Source organism: Aptenodytes forsteri, unplaced genomic scaffold (assembly GCF_000699145.1).
Source record: "Aptenodytes forsteri isolate BGI_AS27 unplaced genomic scaffold, ASM69914v1 Scaffold841, whole genome shotgun sequence".
In the NCBI taxonomy this organism is placed as follows: domain Eukaryota; kingdom Metazoa; phylum Chordata; class Aves; order Sphenisciformes; family Spheniscidae; genus Aptenodytes; species Aptenodytes forsteri.
In genome coordinates, this window is record NW_008796189.1 from 500,621 (window position 1) to 518,481 (window position 17,861).

At 42.5% G+C, this 17,861-nt stretch overlaps 1 protein-coding gene across 2 annotated transcripts in view; it reads right to left on the reverse strand.

Moving 5' to 3' along the window:
- Positions 1-17,485, reverse strand: part of ALG9 (ALG9, alpha-1,2-mannosyltransferase) — a 31,264-nt gene extending 13,779 nt beyond the window's left edge. The window contains exons 1-12 of one of the 2 annotated variants that reach the window (XM_019474292.1): positions 17,354-17,485; positions 17,026-17,160; positions 16,138-16,208; positions 15,142-15,230; positions 14,001-14,136; positions 13,544-13,631; positions 13,296-13,401; positions 7,994-8,116; positions 5,948-6,102; positions 3,565-3,694; positions 2,664-2,811; positions 2,212-2,341 (exon numbers count right to left, since the gene is read on the reverse strand). In XM_019474292.1, coding sequence (XP_019329837.1) covers positions 2,212-2,341; positions 2,664-2,811; positions 3,565-3,694; positions 5,948-6,102; positions 7,994-8,116; positions 13,296-13,401; positions 13,544-13,631; positions 14,001-14,136; positions 15,142-15,190 — 1,065 coding nt within the window. In that variant the 5' untranslated portion in view covers positions 15,191-15,230; positions 16,138-16,208; positions 17,026-17,160; positions 17,354-17,485. The remainder of the gene's footprint in view (positions 1-2,211; positions 2,342-2,663; positions 2,812-3,564; positions 3,695-5,947; positions 6,103-7,993; positions 8,117-13,295; positions 13,402-13,543; positions 13,632-14,000; positions 14,137-15,141; positions 15,231-16,137; positions 16,209-17,025; positions 17,161-17,353) is intronic. The other variant, XM_019474293.1, reaches the window with a different exon arrangement.
- Between the last annotated feature and the right edge of the window lie 376 nt (positions 17,486-17,861).

Below are 17,861 nucleotides of genomic sequence, written 5' to 3' on the forward strand. Positions count from 1 at the left end.
GGTAGAGAACTACATTTGATCACATCCTGAATAACAGGAGTGGGCACGGTATAGTACAGAGATGGACCTAAGGGCGCAGCCTGCTGCTGTACTGCTGCAGCCACATGTCGCTCACTGGTATCTGGATGGATGTTAGCCTGGCCACACAGAGCACAACAGGAGTTTGTCTGGTTTACCACAGATAAAGTTCAACTGTTTTGAGCAAAATCAGAGATGTTTTACTGATCACTCAAATGCATATTTCAAAAATGAGACCAAGCTTCAGGTGGTTCCTATGGTTCAAAACAGAGCTAAAGGGAATTGGAAAAGAAGTGAAAATAAAGTGGTTAAAAAAAACTTCCTCAGAAGTCAGGAGTTTTTAACAGTTTCAGCTTTTAGGCCTAATCTACTGTTCCTGCTTGGATACATCTTTGTAAGAGATAATACTCCTTATCTCTTTCTTAGCAGTTTCAGAGACAAATGCATCTCCCCAGTAGGACAAGTACAAGTTAAGTGCTGTTCAACATGATTAAGGAAGGAAGAATTGCAAAACAAGAAGATCAAATCACTCTTTTCCCCAGTGTCTCATAGCAACAGAAACACTGAGATTTACTCTTCAATTTTCAAGCAGAGCAGTAATAGATTCTTACACTTGAAACAGAGAGATAGGTCCCACTTCTGCAGCCATTAATTGGTTTTAAGCTGTCCATGGCTCAGATAATCCCTTTGAACCATTTGTTTTCTCCCCTTTAAATGACCAACAGACTGATGCTATTTAGATTTATTCACTATGATGGACCTTTTTCAGTGCTTGCTAACTTTTTTTTTTTTAAATCTGGGTATGCTTGCATTCATAAGCTCACTAAACTTGAGAAAAGATCTTGTTCTCTTGGTGTTATTAGCAGGTCAGAAGTAGAAGTTTTAAAACCCCATTTAAAATTCACATTTAGTAGCTAATTTCTAATGTCCTAGGCCCTTTTGCTTGCATGAGAAATAACAAAATTGTAGGGTGACATTAAGAAACAACCATGAAACAAAAGTGTGTTTTGCTCCATTAGTCACAGGCTGTGCACCAGCCAGCTGTGTGTGCTAAAAATATGCCACAGTTAAAGATTTTGTAAATTAAATGCACTGCAGCAGACAGCTTCTCTCAGGTGGGAACACGCCTCCTTCCCATTTCCAGTAGCTACATAATGAGGCTTAAAATAAGAGAGCTTTAACCCAGAAGATTGATCCCTACTTTTACCCACACAGTTTGCTCCTGTGTTATAGTACTACCTTCCATCCACTTCTGTGAGCAGATCACAAGTGCTTGTACAAAGTCTAACAGGCCAAAGTCATGAGCCACATAAACAAGCATACGTCTGCTGTCTTCAGCCAGGGTAGACCCATTTGTGTAAACCAGAGACCTGGTCCATCACATGTGAGTGCTTCCTATATACTGATGGACATACCAAAGCTATCCTCCAAGGTGCTAAGAGAGAATGAAGAAAGGACTATGCATTTCTTGGCAGTTCCTCGCATTCAACCCTTAGGACAAAAAATAAAGGATGACTAAGTAGCTAGTGCACTGCAAAGAATATTTAGTGCACTGCTAAGATTTAACCTGCTAAATAATTTTAGAGAAGTTACCTGACCATAATTTTAAAATATTCATATGTGTGCACTGTTTTTGTTTAGGTAATACAATACAACCAGGAAAAGTAACAAATGAATAATACCAGTATACATTACCTTAACAGATTCCGATTGAAATCACTGACACAATTGTTTCAGTGAAGTTCCAAATTAAGTTCCTCCTCCTCAGTTGCAAATATGATGAATACATTTATATTTAAAAAGAAAGGAATGTACAAAGGAAAATTTCAATCCCTGCTCAGTGACAAACATTTTCTGTGGGGGATTTCAAGCTACTCATTCAGTTCACTTTCCTGTGATCGCAGTAACACATTATAGTAAACCCCAAATCGTAATAACTAGGAATCATTACTTCTGCTTCTTTATTATTATTATTATTATTATTATGTCTTTAATTGAAAAATAGGCAGATGAAATGCAAACAGAAACCACTCACACAAATAGGGAAACTTCCAAGTGCTGCAGAGAGCCCATTTTTGTTCTGTAACTTGTATGGTCCCCGGGAAACAAAATGGGGAGACCCAATCATAGGCATTATATTAATACAAATTATACAGTAAGGTAAGGAAAAGAAAACAGGAATATAATCCTTACATATCGAGATGGCTCTTCCTTGTTTTGGTCGTTCATGTCAGTGGGAATGATCCGTGTGGCCATTGGTCCCTTGGCAAATGGTTTTGGTAACTGGCCCCTGAATTCTGACAGGATGAACTGGAGCTGCCAACTGCAGAAAACAGTGTCAGAAAGGCCAGCAGGAAAATGCAGGAGCTAGTAACATTTTGTGTGGAGAAAACCAAAAGCATAACCAAGGACATTTCATTCCTGAGGGTAGACAGCCCTGCTAGAGGAGCAGTCACGCTACAAATTTTCAGTAGTTTGTGGACAACATAATCTGCCGACAACAAACTTTGGAATCCTTTGTTTTGGATATGCTGGTGTCAACAGAGATACAAGGTCTTGAAGGCTACTCCCATAAATACTTCTTATGAGAAGTGCCCCTCCTTATGAATCTCACCAAGTTGTACCTTTTACATTAAACAACTTACTTATCTGGCAGGAGAAAGCTGCTTGGAAATCTGTGCCACTCCTTTCCCACGCAGACATTAACCGGTCTCCCCTCTGGCACAGTGTGAATACTTGGGTCAGTAGCAATCCTGTGAAATTCTGGGTACAGGTCCAGGGGCCCGTGGTAGCCTATGGAAGGCAGAAAGTTGTAAATAAGGCTGAAGAAATAGGTGATATTTACATGACTACTTTTGAAAGACTATGAAAAATGGTTCATATATAACTTCTTAACTGATAACTTCTTGAATAAATGAATTGGGCTATGCTAAAAAGTGGCTGGATTCCAAAGCTCCCCCTCCTTTTAGAAGGGCTTGTACCCTACGACCTTTATTCACGTTCTCCTGTCCTGACTGCCAATGGCTACCATCAAGCAAAAAAATATTGATGAGGTGGGAAGGTTCACTGCATGGCTCTGATTCAAGAAAGTACTTAAGGACCATATCTAATCCATCTCCATTAAGGACACATGCACCTAATAACAAGTTTTACATGGGAAAATGCTTTTTCAAGTGGGATCATATGTTTGAAAGTTAAAGTATCTGCTTTAATACTAGCCTGGGTACAGGTTTTATATCAGTATAGTTGTACTGGCTGAAAGTGAAGGGCAGCAGATTTTTAACTGATATAATCCTAGTGATACATTCATACATACATGAATACATATATACGTTCATACATACATGTATGAATGTGCATACACACACACACATACAATCATTCATTAATGGTGACCATTAGAACTTATTTCTTTCCCTGCAACAATGACATCCAAACTTTCGAGGCTCCTTATTTCTACTGTGCTGCTATAGTCAAAGCAGCAAAACTTTGGCAGGCCTTAAGACCAATAGCCAGGAAAGCACAGAACAAGTCTAAAATACCAACCTCTGAATAAGGCAACAGAGCGTGACAATGACAAAAGGCCAAAGAGAAAGACAGTCCCCAGAGCCAGCCAGTTGGAGGAGACTGTGTAGTGTTCCAGACGGTAGCGCTGGAATATGAAGTGGTAACATTTCTGAGGAAAGATTAAAAAAAAAGACAATATAAAATTACTCAAACTCTGACATGTTTAGCAAAATTCTATTTTTCATAAGGACCTTACAGCAGTGCCTGCATCTCCCACCAGATCTTTGGTCTTCATTTTTTCATTCAGACCATAAAATATGCACAGAAACTCACATGGTTCAGTCACATTTCTTAACTGATAATCTAGGGTATTTAAAGACATTTTCAGCTCTTTTCCCTAGGAAGACCTCTAGTCAAGCTGTAAAGTACTCTCTACCAGGGCTCCAGCTTGGTTGTTCCCAGGTGAACCAGCAGTTCACCAGTAAGTGAACCAGTAAGTGTCCCTTTCAGACACTTCTGTCGAACTTCCCTACACAGACAGACCTCATTTTCAATGCTGGAATGACTTGCTCGCTAACAGAAGTTTCATGACCCAGATTTACTGACTGACCTATGGTCGTTTACCCTGTCTGCACAAACTACAGCTTTGAAGTGGATAAAAGAACACACGGCACATTCTGCATCCACCTTTAAACACAAGCCACTCTGAAATTGTTACAAGAAAAGCCCTTTAGGTTTTTCTAATTTAAAAGCCTTTCTGGGAATACCCAGGAGGAACTACATCCAATACTTGGCTTGGTCCCTCCCTCCTGCTCTGCCTTTCTGCAGGAGTGATTATTCACTTCCTATCCTAATCTGGTTTCTGTTCCTCTTGTCTTGTTTGCATTTTTCTCATAACAGCCAGATCCATGTGGTTTGGAGGAGCAGACTCTGACAAGCTTGTACTACTAGTGGGCAATCAGTTCTAAATTCTCAGCTGGATACTGAATACTGGACAAAATGTCATCAAACAGTGTTAAAATATGCAGGACAGAAATATACACTAGATTTTCCTAAAGCCATATTTGGCAAAGGTCCTAAACCATTGCCCTCTGATGAATGTTCTGACAGCACATAGCAATTCTCAGCCAGAACCATAAAACTGCTGACATTACAGAGCTTGATCCTGTACGAACGCAAGGACTGAAACTCATCTGGGGTGCTCCAGCTTAGCACTGCAAAGCATCAGCACTGATGGGAGATCAACAGTCAGAATAGCAACTGACCAGGGGAAGAATGAGAGTGATTTGAGGGGTGCAGGCAATGCTGGTGGGGAGCCCAGGACAGGAACAGCCAGCAGTGGTGCATAGCAGGACAGAGGAGTAATAGCAGAATGAGGCCGAACAGCTGGAACAGGCTCTAACAGGGACTAGTGACTGCATTCCTGCGCCTCTTTAACAGAGGAAAGATGAATAATTTTGTGCTTTGGGAAGGGTCTTATCAATCTATATTAGTGCTTTACTCTATGAAGTGTTTCAAGTGATATTTACTAAGCATCCAATTTTTGGCTCTTCCAAATGTCCAACGCAATTTCCCGATGCCTAAACAAGATCACTTTTCCTTTTTCAAATCAGTGAAGGATTCTTACTAGGATACAACAAAATGCATTTCCTACACACACGCATTCCTGCCCCTTAAAGCTTGCTTAACAGCAGACAAAGGAGGCAAAATGTTATAAGCAAGTTACTAATCCTCATGACATCTCTTGGATGTTGTGTTGTATTGGCACTACAACATCACAACTGCTCCTCACCAGAAATTCCCACTTGGGATGGGAGAACAACTCAAAGTCATCATGAAATAATTAGTGGCAAGGAAATATTCTCAACCATTTATCATTTCACACAATCCCGGACAAGCTCCTAATGTGATCACCTTTTAAAGCCATGAAATTTGATCTTTTTTTGCTGGGCTGTTAAGCAGTCTGCACTGAAGTCCAAGATTATTAGATGAGCTCATTCTGTACGACAATCAGGAGGGAAATCCCAAATATTTTTGCTTTTACATCGCATCTTACAGAGGGCTAATAGTTTTCCACATACTCTCAATCAACCTGTACAGGAAGATTATGGTTTAACTTGTAAAATCAGCAACACACACTTCAGTATTAGAATGGCTGTGCATTTTGCTTCCAGAGTCTCAACACCTATCCATGAAACATGGTTCAAAAATGAAAACTGTACCAGCTAACAGATTAAAGACAATGATCAAAAGTTATGCATAGGACAGTCCTGAACTGTGTAATCACTGTAGATTGTGTCACAGACACAGATATTCTGCAGATGTTCCCAAACTTTGGGAAGCAATGTTAAAGAAGTCAGCTAGCAGTTATGCTCCCTAAAGGTATGAGCTCATTAAAAAATCATGTTCCACTAAAACTTACCTGAAGAGCAGACAGAGCCACAGCACTGCAGAGACAGATGAGGGGATAGATGGGAAAGAGAAACCTCTCTTCTTTGTGGGGCTGACTGAAGAAAATCATGATCCAAATGTACATAGGAGCTAGTGTCAGCCAGTAGGGACGGCCCAGATTCTGAACTGAAAGAAACAAACGCTCAGCAAAGTAGTAATGTAAGAATGAGGGGTTTACCCTATTCCCCCTCTTGCACAATCATATCTCACATTCAAAAGCCCATTCTTCAGACCCAAACTATTGCCTTCAGACACAAACACACCATGTTCTGAGCAGCCATGTTGCTAAAATCCAGGTAACATGTCCAAACAGTCAGTATAGAATTTTGATCAGAGAATTTTTGTAGATTCCTACAATCAATACTAACAATTTCAACAGAATTTAGAAGACCAAAAGCAGAAAATAAGGGACTGCGTTACTGAATCCAAGCAAGAGACAAAACCCATCAAGAATTGACATGTCTAAACGGGTGGTCAGAAGTACTAGATTTCCTGCTGTGTATTATGCTATACATACAAAGATCAGAAAGGATCTCTTCTGGACCTACCCTTCAACTTACAAATGGTTGTTTAGCGACTGAAGCTTCCACAACCTTCATTGCTTCATTACAAAAATAACAGCATGAGATGTCTCTCAGGCACCTTCTGCTTAACGGAGGAAATAACTGATTCAAAAATAACAACAATTACCCTGAATTTTAGTCACACTGAGGAGGGTTCTACAGTGCCTGACAATTTTCAGTCCCTTTTCTGCCCCCTTGCTACTCCCAACAGCAGAGTTAAGCAATTAAGCTAACGGCATTTCACAGACAATAAGAACAAAGCACTTGGCAGAATTGCTCCTGCTGTTAAGTACAAGAACACCAAGTGAACAGCAGGAAATCTTGCATTTACAGGATCTCCTACTGAGCTTTTACTGGTTTCTGACAGTATGTCAGTCATATCCAAGGAACAGATATAAGCAAATACCTGTTAACATACATTTTCACCCATGATTATGATGTTATTGTTTCTTGTACTCAGTAAAAAATCAGAGAGCGAAGCACTAACTGGACTGATGAATCTGGAGGCTGCTGCTGACATTTAATGAATCTTCCTTAGGAAAACGGCAGAGAAGAATTCACACTTCCTCAACACCTTTTTCCTCTCTAGAGTCACTTGCCAAATGTCATGTGTTTAAACTGATGTCATTTAATTTAAGAGAAAGCCCAACGTGAAGTAGGGAATATTCTGGTTCCTCCTTTCTCTACTCTCTGTATATCCACGCCTATGGGGACACTTCCCAAAGCATGGGGTAGCACACAACTGTCCTGCGAGTTGAAGTGCACAGAAGAGTCCAGGTTCAATCCCAACATGGGTGGCAGCAGCAGAGACCAGAGGATGCCTATTTGTAGGCTCAGCCCCAACAATCAAAAAGGAAATAATAACTCTGTTCTCTCAAGTTGCTGCAGAAAACATTCTGGCAGTGGTATAAAAAAAGTAACAATGGAAGAGACAGCAAAAGGTTCCCCAAATAACTCTAAAGGCTACCATTTCCAGCTGCAGATAAGATGGAAACAACAATGGGTACATAGTTTCTTTCCCCCTTAAGATTTCTGACAGGGCTATTTCTAATGCATTTGCATGTCTGGCTGAAGGTTATGTACCATACAACTTGTTAAGCTTACTGTGGGTATGGATAGTTCAGCCTTGATAACACATTGTTCTTCTTGAGGTGGAGGCAGGGAACACAGGAATCATCCTTGAAGAGAAGAACATGTTTCTGCCCTTTTGCAGACAGCACGTAAGTAGATGCATGTCACTGCGTGTTCTTTCTACACAGCAACTCCATTGTGGGGTCAATACTGAACTGAGTAATGAGCTCTAGGAACTTTCCTATTATTCCAAAGACTTTCCCTGAACCTAGTTTCACTTCCAATGAAGGAAAGCTGCTCTTTGGCAGGCAAGCTCTCCCTTTAGCAACAAGGTTGAGATGTGGGCTGTCTGTGCTTGGCATTCACAGTTGTCTTGCACTCACCATGAAATTTCTGAAGCAGACACTCCATGAGACAAGTCAGTGGCAGCACAAGCAGCGCCAAAATAAATGCCACGTTGAAATTCAGAAAGCCGTTGATGAAATAGAAGGACCAGGGTTCCGTACCTAAAGGATAAGAAAAGGAAACGAGTTTTTAAATACAAGCGTGTATGAGATCTAGATGTAATAGCAGCTTCGTTCTTTCTCTGCCTGACACTGACTAAGATAATCAGCAGCAGACATCAATTCTCCCCATTGCAAGCATATTGGAACCAAAGAATGGAAAGGGTGTGGACAGAAGATATTGCAGCTGGACAGAGGATGCAGCCCCATGGAATGAGCCTGAGCCATCTCAAAGCAGTCTCATGGTTCTGCTCCTCACACTGCCATAACAGCGGCATGAGAGTTAGTCAATAGCCATACAAAGGCACCAGAGCATCTCACAGTCATGTCTGCCCAAGAAACTTCATTGTTTCCCTTTTCAGAAATTATTTTTCTCCTTCCTTTTTCACTGGGTCATAGTCAATATCACATCTGCTGCTCATGAATCACAGGCCACTCTAACAGTCAGCCTTGCCCAGCTGAGTTCTGTGACACAGAACTCGCCCTTGCATTAAGAAAGCCTACACAGCAAGAAAGTAGAGGCGGAAACTTGTAAAACTAGGAAATTTGACTCCAAATTCATTCTTTCTAATTGCAGAGAAGTAACAGAGGAATAACACAAAACAACACCACGTTAATAAGAAATCATTATAATTCTGAAGTGATGATGTATACTCCATGTTGGCAGAAACAGAAAATGTATTAAAAAGGAAGAAAAAAAAAGAGTTCATATTCACACTTCACCCCAACAAAGACTCTGCCACAGAAGTTCATCCAGATGCTAATTTTGGTACCTCCTTAGAGTCAACACTATTTAAAATGTCCCTACTTCAATTTGTTCTTACAGTGTAGCTTCAAACAGGAGCAAGCCAACTCTGCCTCCTAACATGACATACTTGGGTATTGGTTGCAAGCTTCGAAGGATGTAAATTGAAAGTAATTCCAGTCCAACTGTCATTTATTTGGACTCTTAATTCAGGATGCTTAAAATCCTGAACAATAAGGAATGCCAGTTCCTCTCCACACATTTGCCGCTCTCTCAGTGTGATTAGCTCAATCAGTCAGTAAATGACACGCGGGGGCTTTAATCACTGCACTGTTGTGACATGTGTCACATGCCGCAGCAATTTCCTGCAATCAGAGCCACTTAAATAGGGTCCATGTTGAAATTAATCAGACAACTGAAAAGCAGCAAGGAAAACCCGAAACCTCTGCAGCTCCTACAGCTAAACATGATTAGAAGCTGCACTAGTAATGTCAGAAACATGTCGCTGGAGTTACTAAGGCCAAGTCCAAGCAACTGAGGTTCATTTAGGAAACTTTTAGCTATTAGCACTGAAAGCAAACAGCAATTACAGATTCGGATTTTGGGGAGTAGGGGGCCTTAAGGGAGTGAATTATTAGAAACACCTTCTCTCTCCCTCCACCTGCCTCATAATTCTTGCAAGTCCCACATAAGCACAATCCTCAGCCTGTGAAAGGCTGAATATGGGATATGGTAGATTGAAAGGTCATGTCAAGTGATGGACATGACAGAGTTATCTATATGGCAACATTGCAATAGTGCCAACATCCCTTCCTCCTTCTCTAGACTCTGTTGGTGACTCTCCATATTTAAGGACTGCAATTCTAAATAATCACTGTGACAGATCTTGAACACGTGCAGAAAGCATATCATTTTAGGACTGAAGCGTACTACCCTTCCTAGAAATCAGGGCTACTGACTGGGATATGTCTGTGAGGGAAAATGTGAGGCAGTCTGGGGTATCACACTGTAAATCTTCCAGTGGACATCTAGAAAAAGTGTGTGTAAAGGGGGCTTTGGTTTCTTCCCAGCCCTGCCGCCTCCAGATTTTCTTCTGAGGCAATAGTACAGGTTTCTAAAGACTTACAGCAGGGTTAACACTGGTTAAGCCACTCTAGTAACTACTTCTGTGGAGCACCAAGGCCTCTCCTTATATAAAAAAGGACTGGAACCAGGTTCCGTAGCCTGCTTCCCCACTCCCACTGCTATAAACAACAGCCACTTTATCACAGAAGTTGCCAGAATGAGATAGAAAGCTACTTAAACTGATATAAACTGTTACCCTCCAGTGTTTTCTGGCTACAATTAAGCTGCACAGCACAGCCAAGTCCCAAATCTTTAAAGGATAGTACCAGGGACCATACTATCACTCTTCTACCTGCCCTGGCTGCTATTGAAAGTAAAGGAAATTAACTAGGGCGCTCTCTAGTCTGGTCTCTGATTTAGTAGACTGGGACTCAGGAATGAAGGACACTTCATGAAGCACACCTCCTCCACAATCCAGATACAGCCTTAAAGGCCCAGAAGTGTCCTGAGGGACTCTGCTGATAAAGAGGTCAGCTGGTCTGAAGCACAGCTTTAACAAAAAGGCTACTTTCTCAGATTTTTTTGCAGTGTGACTGAATTACCCTTAAGAACCAAGCACTGGAACCTCTCCTCCTTCTCCAATGAGGGATTTTCTTCTCTGGGTGAGGAGAAAAAGAAAAAAAAAGGAAAAAAAAATATGAGAGGAGAACAGTGCATTACACAGGCAAGTTAAATAATTCACAGACACCAGGCAAAAAGCAATAGGCTTGGTCACTGTGATGACTAACCCATTCAGAGGCATTCAGTCTCAATGCCTCCCAGGGCAAAATGCTTTTATTCTTGTTATCCACAACAACTCAAGGTGATCTGAGAAAGAACTGCAAGATAAAAAACAACCACCCCATTGCATACAAGAAGTCCTGGCCCAGAACAATGTCTTTCAAGCAGGGAGGGACACTAAAGAACTCTCCATGCACAGTACTGATGGGAATATGCTTCCACAGTATCGCCTTCAGACCATGACAGCAGATTTAACTTCCTGCAAGCATCCCACATGCTGGACCTGAGCAGATGTGGGCTGTAGAAGAGAGACTGATGAAAGCAGTGGGAAGAACACTGTGGCCCAGTCAGTTTGTGGCACTATGGTTCCATGGGGATAACCAACTGGAAGCACTGTCAGACACTGAGCCAGAAACTGGTTTGAACTTTGTGCTCTGTGACAGGCTCCAGAAGCAATTCTAGAAATCAAACTCACACACAAGTTAATAGAACTTAACAAGCTACCATGCTGCAGCTTGACCACAGCAATGGTGAGGGCGGCTCAGGACAAAGCAGAGGAGTTGTAAAATAGGCTTAAGCTAAGGTGCCCCACCCTATGTTTGTCACAGGCTAAAAGCCTGCACGCAGACAGGAACTGTAGCTCAGCTGTTAAGCCGTAACTAAGCCACAATAATTTGATCATGAGTCACAGCCCTCATTCTAAGCAAGCCTGATTCAGTGCTAGTATAATAAACAGTCTGCTTTCTGCATTTCTTTTATTTTCACTCTCTTTAAGAGCCAGGACTCAACAGAGCAAGGTGTCATATAAACAGCTCCAGCACATTCCGTCCAAGCTGAACAAAGCTTCCCAAAGTGCCATTGCACTGCAAGTCACAGCCAAGGCTCTGATCACAGGAAGTAGGATAAAACTTTTGTCACAAATTGTGCGTTCTTAGAACATATGTACACAAAAACATCCCAAAGCCTCAGAATCAGGCTTAGGGAGCTACTTTCCCTTGGCTGTAGAAACCTAATCACCCCAGGGAAATATTCATTGCACAGACTGTATTTATCCAGAAGGAGTGTATCGCTAAAGACAAAAAAAAATAATAAAAAATTGAACTTTGTCTCCAGAACTCCAGTCTGCAGGGAAAAGGAAAAATACTGTGGTGCTTACATTGAAGATGATATGGGTTGATGACTCTGCAACCTCCAGCAGTTCCTGCTCCCATCATGTGAAAGTTGGGAAATCCCAGCTCCAAAGCCAAAAGGGATAGGCCAGCCTTTCATCTCCCCTGGTAGTGTTATTTTTCCCAAGTGTTTTGAAGCTCTCTAAACACACAGCGTTGTCCTGGCCACACTGCATTAAAGAGCAATTTCAAGCAGGCTCTTTTACTAGCCTGAGGATGTTATATGAATGTCACTATGAATAAAACACTTCAGAATAGATTGGTCCCTCAAGGCTTCTGGAAACAACTCATGCACCAGTGTGGAAAAGGTCAGGCACAAGCCCATGCCAAAACCTATCAGAGACAGAGCCTGGAGTTTCCTTACAGAAAATTCACAGCAACAGACTTCAGAGCCTTCCTGCAGAGATGAAGAACCATGGCAAAGCAGCTGGTGCCCTGCTGTGCCACAGCACAAGTAACAAATCACCACACAGCACCACCCAAAACAGCCCTTCAAACGAACCAACAAATACGGCCTGCAGGGCACTGCCAGAGAAAGCCTTGATGCTAACCACTGCCGAATCCCTCCTAGAATATCTCAACAGAGCTTAAACAGATGACAGAGATGACGCAGGGACCCTGTACCCTAAGCTCCCTGAAGTTTCCGCCAGCCCCTCTGAAGCCCTGCTAGAAATATAATACTTTTCTACTCTTCAGCTCTAGAAGTACATGATATGAACAACTTAGTGCAGTGGCAGCTTCCAAACAAACAATACAGCATTGCCATCAAGGTTCAGACCTGAGATTTGGGTCACACAGTATCCTAAATGGCCAGTACCAGGGAACCCCTCATAGGCAGATGATTTGCCTGCAGATTAGATGCCTTCATAGTAACCTCAGATTCTGCTTGCCAGCAAAGCCCAGGCCATACACTGCCAATAAGCAAGGAGATTCCCAAGGCACAGCATGGACTCAGGAAGTCTGCAGAAACCCGATGTGAACTATGGATTCTGCACTGTTACCCACTTTCCCAAGGTTCTGCACCCTGACTGTGAGGAACAGCCAAGAACTCGATTAAAGCTGACAAACACCCACATGTATCACTTGTATGCACTGCACTCGCGTAGCATCCAGACACATTTGCTACTAACAGTTCTCTGCTGTGACGCTGAGACATCTCATGACGGTTTACAGAACTTGAAAGTGAACAAAAGCAGCTTAACTCGCAGCGTGGAGAAATCTGACAATGGGCTGCGGATTCCCAGCTCGAGAGAGACATCCTGTGGCAAAAAGCTGGAACTGCAGCCCTGTGGAGCTTGCAGGCTGCTTTTGCTTTAGAGTACGTCAGAAAAAGGATTGGCAATCAAGACGGGGTGGATCACGGTAGCAAGACAGTAGAAAGAAAACCGCCGACTCCCTTCCTGTCTTGTTATCTTAAACTCACCATAGAGATCAGGTCCGTGAGAGGTGAAGACATTGTATAAAACAATGTTGAGAGGTGCAACTACCAGCTTCCCATAGTAATAGCTGTCCACAACTACCAAGGGCACCTGGAAGAAAGCATCTATTATTTAAAGTGCCAGAAGCTTTTGGCTGGACTGCCCAAAAGCTCCATGTGATTTTCTTAATGGAACCCACCCTTTCTATTGCAAGCCCAATCCATTCCCTTTTTGCATTGTTACAGGCACTTACCAAAAACAGGATCAATGACACCACACACCAGTTTAGGAAACTTTTCCACCTCTGCTTCAGTATCAACAAGTCAAAGGCAATAGGAAGCCTGAAAGAGAGACCAGGTATCAACTGAAGACTTTGTCTTTCCCCATTGCAGGTTTTCCTGTCCCATCAAAGCAAGCGGGGCAGTAGCTGGAAGAGAACCATCACTTCACTGGGCTCTGCTTCTACTCCATATTCCAGTCATCCAGCTCAGGTCTTACTCTCAGTATATTAGGGCAAGAAAATATTCCCAACCTAAGTTCTTCAAAAGCAAAGAAATCAGGCTATGGAAGCCTGTAGCAATGATCCTGGACTAGGCTGGCAGCTCAGTCCCTGCTAGTTTCTTCCTCTAGCTCTCCAGCCCCTACATTCTCCCCAACCAGACAAGAAACATTTGACAAAGTGCAAAACTCCTAAGCCCTCCTCTCCTTACCCAAGAGCTGCACTGAAGGGCCAGCCCAGAAGGGCTCCAGCGGCCACCCCCAGCACTGCTACAGAGGTCTTGTCCATATACCAGCCAGTCATGGCAATCACCGTGGTGTACATGCAGAAACTGCTTGGGAGGAAAGCTGCAACACAAGGAAAGAAAAGGGTTAGTACAGCTTTCCCACAGCGGGAAAACTGCATGAGGCTAAGATATCTCTTATTCATTCATTCCATTGGAGCTTGGATGCTACACTGGACATTCATTTCAGTGAAAGCAAAAAAAAGACGATTCTTTTTTTTGTTCTGCCAAGACCAGAAATACTTCCTTTAAGTATGAAGGCCTCTTTCCTTGGTGGCACTCAGCAGTGGTAACCAGTTGACAACATCCATGGTTACCACTTGTAACACCTGTTGCACTCTCTATATTCTGCTAGGTTGAAAAAAATGAAATGAACCTGCTCAAGTGGCAGCAGAAAATGTGAGCTGACTGCGTAGAGTCTCTGAAGCAACTGGGCAGAGACTGGTGGGAAGTGAAGAATGAGGAGACTTATGACACTGCAAAAATAATGAAGGGAAAGTCTTTTCTCCACTCACCGTAAACAAAAAAAGGGTAAAATATGAAATCTCAGCATTCATAAGTTGTGGTATTTCCCTTTCAGTTTCTGTATGCGCACAATACAGAAAACCTTTGCTCAAAGTCTCTCCTTGCACTTTACTCAATACCTACAGCAGGTGTTTTATAAGTCTTATGGTGGTTGGCTAGGCAAATGGGTACAACAGCCAGAGAGGACAGGACACAAAGGCAAATGACAATGCCAAAATATGACCCTCCTTCCTTGAGTTAAAATATGTTCAAGGAAGGTAGGCCAAGACCCTGTTTAAAGGCATGGCCCATAGCAGAGAGACTGGAGGCAGCAATAGAAACAAACATGCCCTGGAAATGGAAAGATACAAGAGAGTGATGCAGGGAACATAATTTGAATCAACTCTTATTCCGTCATCACACCTGCCATGAGAAAGACCTGCAACAGAATACAACAAACGATTGCTAGAGAGATATTTTAGTGCTGTGGATTTTCTCCTCTCTGGACCTGTCTTTGGTTTCTATGGACAAAGTAATTGTTAGTGTCATTGCTAAGCAAACTCACCTGCAGATGAGCAAAACATCCCAGTGCTGAGTACTAAGAAGGCCAACATCAGCCGGCTCACATGTAGCCCAAATTTCTTGCACACGGCCCTAAGGAAGCAAGAGAGAATTAGAGACCACAAAAATATCCTCAGTACATAAAAGAACAGTACCCAATGCATGCAGAATCACAAACAATCCATGGAGCATCCTGAGAGCTTTAAGGTGGGTGATGTTCATTACTCAGCCACTGAAGGCAACCTGAAGAGCAGTATGACTGCCTCTGGCCTGGGATTTCAGATCCTCCTAAGTTACACTAGTGCAAAACTCTAGAAGAGACTTGGCTTCTACCAGCGTCAGTTGCACTCATGCAAATCTCAGGAACTCAGGGAGTCTGCACTGCTGTTACAACATCAATCTAAGATTTTCACCCCTCACAAAATCCCATCATGCAGAAAGCCACAGCTCACATTCTTAAAACCAGACTATTGCCAACAGAAAAGTCATGCAAGGTAATAGTTTGAAAGCCACAAATGAAGAGGCAGCAGGTAAAAATAAAAATCCAGCTTAGACAAGATAATTGTATGTTCAGGCTACTGCTTTAGTGGATGTAAACACCATTGGCAGATACATTACAGACAGCAACAATCAATGTATTCCACTAAAATTCACTATGATAAGCAAACACAACACCAGTCTCTCCTCCAGCAGAGCTCAGTTTACAACACTCCCACCTTGCTTGCTGGTATCACTGAGAAAACAAGTGTAGTCAACAAAATGCTGGAGTGGAGATGTGGGTGGCAGATCCGAGAATACAATTTTGTCATAACAGTAGAATTCTGACCAGTATTTCATTAAGTTATCATAAGAACATATATTTTCAAGGTTCACTGTGAAGTAGCCCAATTTACCAGACACATCTACACATGAGCTTCAGAGTGTATTTCCTGTGGCAATAACTGAATATGTTACTCACATTGCTCCAAAACATTCACTGTAGACACCTTCTAATACTCACTTATAGAAGTAGAGTTCACAAATGCAGCTCAGGAAGGCCAGGAAGCATCGGAGGAAATAGAAGATAAGAACCTAGGAGACATACTCAGAGTCTGAACAAGGTTTGCAATGAAGCTTATTCACCTATTACTAACAAGTCGGTCCCAAGAACAAAAGTTCTGAACAGGATGGAGCAAGTTTGGCAGTGGCGAATGAGCCTATTCTCGTAGACCCAGATCCCACACCAAGGGAGGATGAAGATCCCGGCAGCTCAAGGCCTAGCCCTCTAACACTGAAGTCCTTTACAACAGAGAAAGTGAACACAGTCCACTGAACTTACCAGAACTACCCCTCTTTTGTTTTCTGTTATGCAGAAACATGCCAAGTATGGCAATGGATACCCAAGCAGAATCCACATTCAGTGCTTTTTCTTTTACATTTCTGTGAGTTCAGTTTGCAATATCGCTTGCAAAATACTAATTTATTTTTTATAGTTTATTGAAAAAAAAATCAAAATAGTCACTGGTAGCTGGCATAGAAAACAATACTGGCTTCTAAAGCATCAGGGTGAAACTCACAGGGGTGAATGAGAGCCCATGGCTGCCAGGTCTGTCCCCAGGCCTGCACACACTCAAAAGGCCAAGGAGCTAACAGCCCCTCTGGGACAGCTTCTCAATCAAACCGGAGCCTGACAGCATTTCCTGCAACTTCCCAATCACTTTTCCTTGGATCCCGTTGAGTCAGCTCACAAACCCTTGCAAATCCTTACAGGAAGATTAGTGTTTGTAAACAAATTAGTGTTTTGTAAACACTAATTCTCTTACCTCTGACAACAAACAAAGCAGCTGTTTAACACAGACTAAAGGCATGTTTATTCATCACAAAAGAAGCTTTCACACATCTGATTTACCTTGTTAGTTTGTAGAACTCTAGCATGGAACAAGGCTGGTAAGGCATGAAGCCACAGGTAAGCATAGGAGCGGATGGCATAGGCTGGAGAGTATTCCCATGTCTGAAACCCCTTTCCATAAACGAGGTAGTGTGTCTACAATGGAGATTACATAAATAAATAAATCTGCATCACACAGAGTAGACAGTTTTGCATTTCCCATCTCTGAATTCTTGAGTAAGAAAATTTCTCTTTGAAACAGAGATTAGCACAAGGTTCTAGATAAATCTGCATTTGCACAGGCCAACTATAAATTCACAAGTATCTCCAAGGAGAGAAAGCCACTTACCGGTTCCCAATAGTTAAACGTCTCATCACAATCAGAGATGTTGCTTAAAAGAGCTGCACAGAACCTGGCTGAGATGAGACACTTGAAAGCTGTTGATCCTTCAGGGGCCCAAACTTGTCCTGCTTTGCTCCCAGATGATCTAGTCCAAAGAAAAAATACAAATATGCAACAAGAAGACTCAGTAACAAGATCAAGACTAGCAATGTGACACTAGACAAAGAACTGACAAGCATATTTGCATCTTCATCATTTAAGCACTGTGTAAGCACAGATGAGTCTTTCATTCACTGCTTTCTTTGGGGGATGCCAGTCCCCTCCCAAGGAAGCACCATCATCCCCCCTCACCACACCGGAGCAACGGCCCAGAGTGTTTAACCCACCGCTGCAAGTCAGCCGCCCAGGACCTCCCCCTCCTCCCCCCAACAACAGACAACAAGGCGGCGCACCAGCTACCGCAGGCCCGGGAGGAGCTCCACGGAAGGGAGACCGGGGAGACCCATTTCCACAA